Below are 9,130 nucleotides of genomic sequence, written 5' to 3' on the forward strand. Positions count from 1 at the left end.
GAAGCAATCGCAGTGCTAAAACCCTCTAATGCTCTGGCTCTGTAGTAGTAAAGTGTGATCGTACCATTGCACTAAAGCCCTGTGCCACCTCTCTTTCATTATAAACTGGAAAAGGGTTTTTAAGCAACAATTAATGTCACCCACCAGCCGCAAGCGTTATACGGAATGGGTGCTAAGTTTCAAAGGGCTCCAGCCACAGCAGTGGCATCACTCCTGCTAATGTGGAGAGAACGTAGAGGGGGGCACAGAAAAACTGCAGTAATGCAGAAGCTCACTTGCAGTTCTACCTGTGTCTTACCACAGAAGAGTGGCATCTGGGGAGTGAGAGAGTATTCAGTCTGGAAACACATCTGCTTCTTTCTTTCTCTTTCTCTCTCTCTCTCTCTCTCTCTCTCTCTCTCTCTCTCTGGTGAATGTTGCATGACCTGGTGTAGAGGTTAATATTCTGGGCTGGGGCCTGGGAGCCTAACCATAAAGCCCACTGGGTCACCTTGGGCCAGTCGCTCTCTCTCTCTCTCTCTCGCTAGCTAACCTACTTCCAAATGATATGCCTCTACCTCCCTCTCTCTTCCAGGCCTGCTACCTCTGCCACAGCCTCCTGACGCTGGCCAATGTGGTTGTGGGAACCACGGCTGTCCCTCTGAGAGATCAGGTGAGTCAGGATCCCGGAGCAAGGACAGCAGAGAGCGGCTATGTTGAAAAGGGGGCTGTGCCCAGGCCAGCTAAGAGAACAGATCACTCACCAGGAGAAATGAAAACTGCACTGTGTGTGACATTTAGCCTGGTGTGGTGGAGGAGAAGGCTGGAGGCAGGCCAGCTTTGTGGGCAGCATAAACTGCAGCTTCACGGCTTTGCTGGAGCCAGCTCACACACACAACACACAGAAGCAACAAAAAGTTCTAGCTCAGAGCAACCGTGGGGCTGGGAGCGGCACAAAGCAGAACTCAGTTGTGGGGCTGCAGTGGTAGCTGAATGGTAGCCTAGCAGCCTGTGGGAGGGTGCGCTTAGGCAGAGAAGTGGCTCTCAATACTTTTCCACTCCCAAAGGAGCCCAAGCAAAAGCAAGAGGGAAGCAAAGGGGAACTGGAGTAAAGGTCTGGGCTGAGCTACATATTACACACAAACCTGTCTTAAGCCTCCCTCAACTGTGTAATGTGTGGCCTGGTCCAGAGCTTCTTCCAGTTCTCCTTTTGTCTTGTTTCTCTTCAGACTCCCTTTGGAGGCAGCCCTGTGTTGATGCAACTAGCAGAATCAAGTCATCATGCTTTCAGCATAGCAGCAGCATTTCTGATTGACGGCCGCCCCACTTTCCTGCACATAAAACCTCCCTGCATGTGTGGGAGAAGGTTCACCGCCATGCTATCTATTTTAATTCTATCTAGCTAAAGGCCCAGCGGTCTTTGTAAGCAGGGGCAATGCTCAGAAAAAGTATTGTTGTGGGGAAATACAGTAAACAGTATTGAAGGCAACAATAGCATCATGAGTACAAATCATGAAAAAGTGCAATGAAAAGGATGTCTGGTACCCAAAAATAATTTATTTATTTTTTATTTATATTTGCATACCACAAAATAAAAACACAAATTGCATAATAAAAACAAGAACAAAACAAACCAATAACCCCCCCATCCCACAAACACATAAAGATATAAATGTGCATGATTTGTTCAGGCTGCAGAATGTGGCTTTCCCTGGATGCAGGATATCATCTACCCTGGTGCAGAATTCTGATATATATATATTAAAAAAACACAAAGTTATTCTGCACTCTGCTAATGCTTCACCAGACGAGAGCAGCTTCTGCTCCCTGCTAGATGTCTCTCTTCCTGCCTTTCTGTTCCCTTGACTCTGTGCTCCCCTTGCTCCCGCACCAGAGCCACCTCCAGCAGCTCTGCATCCAGCTGCAGCAACACATCACCCCAGGCATACGGGAAGACGCTGGCCTCTTGTACTGCACGGAGCTCCAGGACCTGGCTGCCCAAACCTTTCTCAAGTGGGAGGAGCTGCATTCTCGGGGCTGGCTCAAGAGAACCTCCCTGCAGGTAACTTCCATGTAAAGAGGGACCTGGAAAGACGTGGGAAGGGGTGAGTGAGCAGGTGGTGAGGCAGAGGAAGGGTCACAACTTCTCTCCCTGTCCTGTATTCAGGGGAAGGTGTGAAAGAGCCTCTGTGCACACAAACTCTGCAAAGGATCCTGACTCCACGGATGGAGCGGGTGCACCGGCATTTTGGAACATGGATAGGCTCTTTTACAGCTTTCACTAAACAGAAGAAGCTGCCTTGACATGGGTCCTTCTAGCTTAGTATTCTCTACCAGCAGCAGCTCTCCAAGGTTTCAGGAAGTCTGGAGGTGCCAGGGGCTGAGCCTGGGACCTTCTGCAGGCAAGACATCTGCTGTACCACTGAGCAGCCCTGTTCACACACTCACACCAAAGTGCAATGGAACAAAACATGTGAAAGGAGCTAAAATGGCACCATGAGGCAAGCTGAAGATGATGGGAGGGTGCCCTTAAGGGCAGTACAATAAGATACAGACCAGTCTGACCACAGCCACTGGGAGGACCAGGAGGACTGTTCTGTGCAGTGTGTGTGTGTGTGTGTGTGTGTGTGTGTGTGTAAGGGGGTGTCATTTGGATAGTCCACCAAAAACCTGGCAGTATTTCAAGCCAGCCTGGGATGCATGGGACCTTGGCAGCTGTGGCTCCATCTCCAGCTGTCTGTGGCTAATCACACATGACACACACACCCGTCCCTGCTGGGTGGCAAGAAGCCCATAGCTTGGAGCCAGCAGAACAAGGAGGAAAGGGATCCAGCGTGCCAGAGCTGTGTCTGACTTGGAATCATAGAACTGCAGAGTTGGAGGTACCCCAAGCGTCATCTTGTCGCATCCCCCGCAATGCAGGAATCACAGCTCAAGAATCCCTGGCAGATGGCCACCCAGCCTCTGTTTAAAAACCTGCAGGGGAGGAGAGCCCACCACTTTCCCAGGTAGCCTGGTCCACTTGGTGCCATTTGTGCTGCAGGTCAGCCAAGAAAGACTTCGCTTGTACCCCAAAGCAAGGAGTGGGCAAGCTCCCAGCAGTTCCTGCTTTGGTCCTGGGCAGCTCCAGAATATTAACCCAAAACCCCACCTGGAGCTCGTGTGTACTTGTGGTGCAAGAAAACCACACTTTCCCTTGCTTTCCACCTCCCCGTCTCCATTACTCCACAGCAGCACCCCCTGCACAACCCCCCAGGAGAGGAGCAAAGCAATCTCTGCAGGATGCAGACCGGGCTGGAAAAGAGCTTCCCTGGTCTGGGTGAGGGGACTCCGGGCTCCGTTTCAGATTTCCGTAGGAGGGTACAATGAGATTTTAGTATGATGGTGCAAGATTCTCTATGAGTTGGAAGGGCTGCTCCCTGTTCAAGATTAAATTACAGCACATTGGTTTATCTTCAGAAGGTTCCTATCTTTTAAAGAACTCAGTATGACTATGGCACTATTATGAACACAGGTTAGACAATCCTTTGTTTGTTTGTACACTGGCCCATTTTATAGATTAAAGCAATTGCCGTTCTGTGCTTGAGGCCAGCTGAGTTGCCAGAAGTCTAGGTGTTCCTGGGAAACAATCAGATGTGGCCTGAAAGGTGATGAGGCAAGGGACTGGCTGCTCTCCCATCTTCACTAAATCTTGTTCGGGGGGGGGGGATGTTGCCTGAAGCCAACCCCCTGTAAAATAGATCCTTGCGAATCCTGTCATCTTCCATTCTGTGGACATGACCAAGCCAGCATAGATGTCACTGAGACAGAAGCAGGGTATTTTTTCAGCTGGAACTCGCCAGAACTCAGTTCTGGCACCTCTCAAGTAGGCACCATTGCCATGATAAGAGAGTTCTGGCACCTGTTTTTCTAGAAAAATAGCACTGGGCAGAAATGCAGACATGCTGGGAATGTGGACTCGGATCTGCAGGGGGCAGGTCAGATGCACAGCTGAACATGCACAAAACCTTGGTGCATTCAAAACTGTGCCAACTTAGTTAAGTGCAACAATATGATATTGCCAGTATACCAAGGAATTGTGGGTTGACTCCAATGCCAGTCCTACTTAGACCCATTAAAGTTAATGAACATGATTAACTTAGGTTCATTCATTTCAGTTGGTCTACTCTGAGTAGAACTCAGATTCTATACATTTTGAGTTTTCTTTGTCCATATTGCTGTACAATTTTTGAATCTTATTTTAGTGCACTGGCTCTGGAGGGAAAGAAGGGTTAATAAACTCCCCCTTGGGAAAGAGTGCCATGCCAGGGGAGACTGCTCAGTAGCTTTGGGCAGAGATTTGCAGGAAAGGGCCTCACTGGGGATAAGACCCTTTGTCTTCTGTGCAGGCTCACAAAGCCAGAGAGAGCTCCAGCCCTGCTCAGGGAGGTCGACCTGGCTGCAGGATCCTGGGAGCAGAGTCCAGGGCACCACAGCAGAGGCTTTCTGACCAGGGAAATTAACTACAAAATTTTGGAACTCTTCCAAACCTCTGCCAAACCTTGGCAGTTGTTTTGCAGCAAAAAACCCTCTCTGCATTTTGCAGCATCTCACAAACTGAGCAACTGATGCAGCTAACATGGGGTTTGTACTTAACATTAACTACGAACCTCAAAATTTGGAATAACCTCCAAACCTTTGTGACCCATTCCTGCACCCAGGAAGCCCAAGAGGGCTGCCTAGCACTCCCACCCCAATCCCTGATTTACGAGCTGGGATGATGCTTACATCCTTGATGGGAAACAGAAGCACCACTTCCATGACTCTTCTCCGCCTCCGTTGCTGAAGGACTGACTCACCCCAGAAGTTAATGCTGGCTGGGCCCTTTCCTGCTAGTGTGGCCTGGGGGAGGGGGGGCTGGAGAGAGGAAATGATCTTCATTAGCGTGGCTCAAATCAAAGGGGGTCAGAGCTGTTACTGCCCACTTAATTACTAAACAGAGTTTAATGACCAGTTACAGATAGGTAGCCGTGTTGGTCTGCCATAGTCAAAATAAAAAAATTACTTCCTGTAGCACCTTAAAGACCAACTAAGTTAGTTCTTGGTATAAGCTTTCGTGTGCATGCACATTTCTTCAGATACCACGAGTTTAATGAGTTTAATGAGTTGTCTTTCCTTCCTGACCTGGTGGCTGCCCTCTTTTAATCCAATCAGCCAGGACAGGAGGAGAGCGCTGGATGCATCAATAGCTGCCTAAGGGGCTGGGGTGTGTGGACACCTCGCGAGTTTCAGCATTGTGAGCAAGTGTTCTTTAGGAAAGGGACACACTGAATTATTTGTAATACAGTGCCATCCATGCAAATGGCACTCTGCAAAGTTTCATAAGCAATTTTTTTTTAAGCTGGCGATATAAATTCCAGCAGTGCTCTTGCACAGCTCCTGTTTATTGTAATGTGCTGAGAAACTTCACTTTATGTTTTATGCCTCATGATGTCTCATGCTATTGTGAGGTGGAAAATGCCATTTGCCTCATGCCCCCAGATGCCACTGGGTGACCCCAGTCCTCCACAGGGGGCAGAGGAGAGGCTGTTCAGGATCTGTGTGTCTTGGTCTCTAACACCACCAGCTGTTCCCAGACCATCACCCTAAATCCCTTCCCTTTTTCCACAAGGAGAACAGAGCCAGAATCCCTGTCCTGTCACACAAGATGTGAATCTGCAGCCACAGGGTTTGCCATGTGTGCAGAGTAATGTGCTTTTGCAGACCTGTCCTTGGCATTCTCCTCCTGCCTGACAGTCTTCCCTGGCCTCCTTCCCCACTATGTTGCAGGGGCCAGGAGAGGGAGAAAGTTGCCTGTAGGGGTTACTTCTGAGCCACACCATGTCCTGCTTCCTCATGCACTAGAGGACCCAGATGTGCTGATAGAAGCTCCCCCACAAGGGGTTGGTTGACTATTTTGCTGCCTGAGGCAGAACCTCAGTACCTCAAGGATCCTGGGATCCTCCTCTTAGGCCCTTCTCCACGTGCCTCCTCCACAAGAGGTACGGGGGGGGGGCAACGCAGGGTCTGTGGTGGCTTCCCATTGGTGGAATGCTTTCCCCAAGGAGGCTTGCCTGGCACCTTCATGGCATATCTTTAGGTGCCAGGCAAAAGCATTTTTATGTAATTTTTATGTAATCAGGCTAAACTGTGGAGGGGAGGTTTGTTTTGTTACTATGTTGCTTTTCGCGTTTTTGTACTGTAAACCACCCGCCTCAGATGAAGGGTGGTATATAAATTCAATTAATTAATAAAAAACAAACAAAGCAAAACCCCCTGCAGCAGATGTGCAAAGCCCTGCCTGTCCTGACCACCTCGTGCATCCATCTGGAAGGGAAGAGCCCCACTCCCCCCCCCCCGCTACTCAGACAGCATATGCTGCCTAGAGCCATACATTTTAACGGTAGCCGCAGCTACTTTGGACTGTGTTCTTGGAACACTGCAAAGCAAGAGCAAGCGCTCAGTTTCTAAAAAGAGAGTTGCCAGGGCTTAGCTTGCGTGGAAGCACAGCCATCTGCTCTGGAAGGAAGTTCTGCTCCTTGGAGATAGATTTCCGTGGGGGCCGAGGCTCCCCATGGCTGTTAGCCCCACTGGCTGGACTTTGCCTCTGCAGCCAGAGGGTTGCATTGTTGGCAGCCACAGGAGCGGAGAGTTGTTGGAAACCCTCAGGTCCTGCTGGAGGATCTCCCAAAGGCGCCTGGGGCCACCGCGACTGGAAGGGCCACTGACCTGATCCAGCAGGTTCTGGTGATGTTCTTAGCAGTGAGGAAAAGTCGCGTCATGCCTGTTTACTTGAAAAAGAGATGCAGATGAGAGCCGTGCTCAATGGGTGTAGAAGGAGAACCAGTGTGGTCCAGTGGTCAGAATGTGGAGGTAGGACCCGGGGGGGGCAGGGTTCAAATCCTGAGGCTCGCTGAGTGGGTGTACCATGGATCAGCCTCAGTTTCTCCACCTAACCTACTTCACAGGGCTGTTGTGAGGATAAAATGAGAGGTGGGAGAAGCACCGAGACCACCTTGAGATCCTTGGAGGGCAGCTGAGCAATAATTGCAATAATCAAGGTGGAAGGGGGGGGGACAACAGGCCAAGAGTGGCAGTGTCTGCAGGAGGCTTTGCTTACGTAGCTCATAGCAGCCCCCCCCCCCCGAGCTGGCGTCTGCTGCAAAATATGTTTCTGAGGGTTTGTCCTTGTGTTTTTCTCCCCTCTTAGGGCCAGAATGAAAACATCTGATGGGACATATCCCAAGAAACCAGGGCTTTGCCAGAGGGAGCAGCAGCAAGGAGCCCAGCAAAGCAGTTTGGTGGAGTGAGGCAGGCGCACAACAGTTCCCCCCCAGTCCCCCCCCTCCTAGTTCCTCAGCCGCAGGGGCATTTTTAACTTGGGTTTCAAACCTTTTTTTCTAAAGGAGAAAAGTTCTTTCAAGGGCTAAGCTAACAATGTTTGCTATTTATTTGCACAACCTTGTGTCTTTAAGAAGTGTGCCTTTCAAAGCAAAAACGCTCAAGGAAGGAATACCCACCCCTCTCTGCACAGAGGAGGCCAAAATAAATGTCATTTTTAATGGATTTTATTTCTCTCTTCCTGGCTGTTCCCTGAGGTTGTAACAGTAAGTGCTCTACTGCATGGCGATGGGCCACATCAAGGGTGTGGAGAGGTCTCTTAAAAGCATGCTGGATTCTTGTTACTTGCCGGGGAGATCAGGAAAGGGATCTGGAGGAAATGGAGGCTGCACTTCCTGAACTGCTGGTGGGTCTACAGAACCACCAGGCGTTTGCTCAGCGGAGGTCAGTGCTAAGAGGCACGCATGATTCACCTGCAGCAGGCCCTGGGTTCAATCTAGCATATCAGGTTGGAAGGACTCAAGGCCTTGCAAAGCTGCTACAGGCTGGCGTCAAGGGTCAGCATCTGCCAAGGGCTCAGCGCAGGTGAGGAGAGTGCCCTGAGCCTGCTGTTGCAAGCAGGTAGATGCAGGGAGGGAGGGAGGGGGCCCTGGAGAGTGTCTTGTCCAAGGATCCTCCAAAACCTGGAGTCGATGGATGCCGCTTGCTTGCATGACAAAGCAGGAGGAGTCACTGCTCTGTCTAAAGCACACTGGGGTGCAGTTCCAACCCACCACCATCTTTTTGCTGATTGATCTAGCTCTGAGGAGTGTCTTGGCTGGGCAACAAGAAGCAGCTGTAGAAAGCCAACTGAAAATTGAAAAGGGGGTGGGGGGAGTCGCAAGATAACCCTCTGTGACCCAGGCACCGTGACCTTACAGAGTCATTTAAGTTGGCGGCCGCCATGTACCACTCCCCAAATGTCACTCTGAATAGGCAGGCGAGAGAGGAAGGGACACATTTGCAGACTCAGGTGGGCAAGATACATGAGTGACCCCGCTCCTCTCCGCTTCCATTCAAGAGACTTCTCTGGCCTCAAAATAAAGGGACCTGAAAGAGCCACATAGCTGCAACCCGCTCCCAACCACTCGCTCGTGTGGGGTTCAATCCACCAGGAGGTTCTCTGGAAGCGGCTGCTGGGTGGCTGGTGCCCCATCCTAACCAGGCCATTGCTCCATCTAGCGCAGCATCGGGGACTCCGCTGTTTGGGGTGGTGCTGTAGACGCGGCTGATGCGAAGCTGTAGTCCAGAACACAGTTCCCAGGCGGGAGGAGGCTGGGCTGCTTCGAGTGGGAGCAGCTCTCCAGGGTTTCAGGGAGGGGTAAACTGGCGCTCCCCCCTGTGCTTAAGCATAGTCAGCCTTCCACCTTGGCGGCCGCCCACCCAGCTCCTGCCCCAGCCAAGCCTGGTTCTCCGCCTCGAGCGGCAGCTGCAGCTGAAGGTCCTGCGCTCTGTGGCTCAGTTCCCAGGAAGCAGCCCTGTGGAGGGAGAGTCGCTTCCCTGGACCAGACTGAGACGGGAAGGCCTGTCTCCTTAGAATCATAGCGATAAAAGGGACCCCCAAGGATCATCTAGTTCAACTCCCTGCAACGCAGGAATCTCCGTAGATCAGACATGGAGAACCATAGAATAGTCCTCCCTTTAAACAGCGACTGAGTGCCCGGAAATCAGCAGGTGATGGTTTTCATTGCCCCGGATGGAGGCTTTAGCTTGTTGAACGACGGAGGCGCTGCAGCAAGGGGTGCAGGGAGGG

The 9,130-nt window shown here is 51.0% G+C and overlaps 1 protein-coding gene across 1 annotated transcript in view; it reads left to right on the top strand.

Annotated features, from left to right (window-relative positions):
- The window catches only part of FAM178B (family with sequence similarity 178 member B), a 194,033-nt gene extending 186,465 nt beyond the window's left edge, over positions 1 to 7,568 (top strand). The window contains exons 15-17 of the mRNA XM_082229961.1: positions 575 to 652; positions 1,874 to 2,041; positions 7,208 to 7,568. Coding sequence (XP_082086087.1) covers positions 575 to 652; positions 1,874 to 2,041; positions 7,208 to 7,228 — 267 coding nt within the window. The 3' untranslated portion in view covers positions 7,229 to 7,568. The remainder of the gene's footprint in view (positions 1 to 574; positions 653 to 1,873; positions 2,042 to 7,207) is intronic.
- Positions 7,569 to 9,130: the final 1,562 nt, after the last annotated feature.

This window comes from Podarcis vaucheri, assembly GCF_965113315.1.
Source record: "Podarcis vaucheri genome assembly, chromosome: 7".
Taxonomy (NCBI): Eukaryota; Metazoa; Chordata; class Lepidosauria; order Squamata; family Lacertidae; genus Podarcis; species Podarcis vaucheri.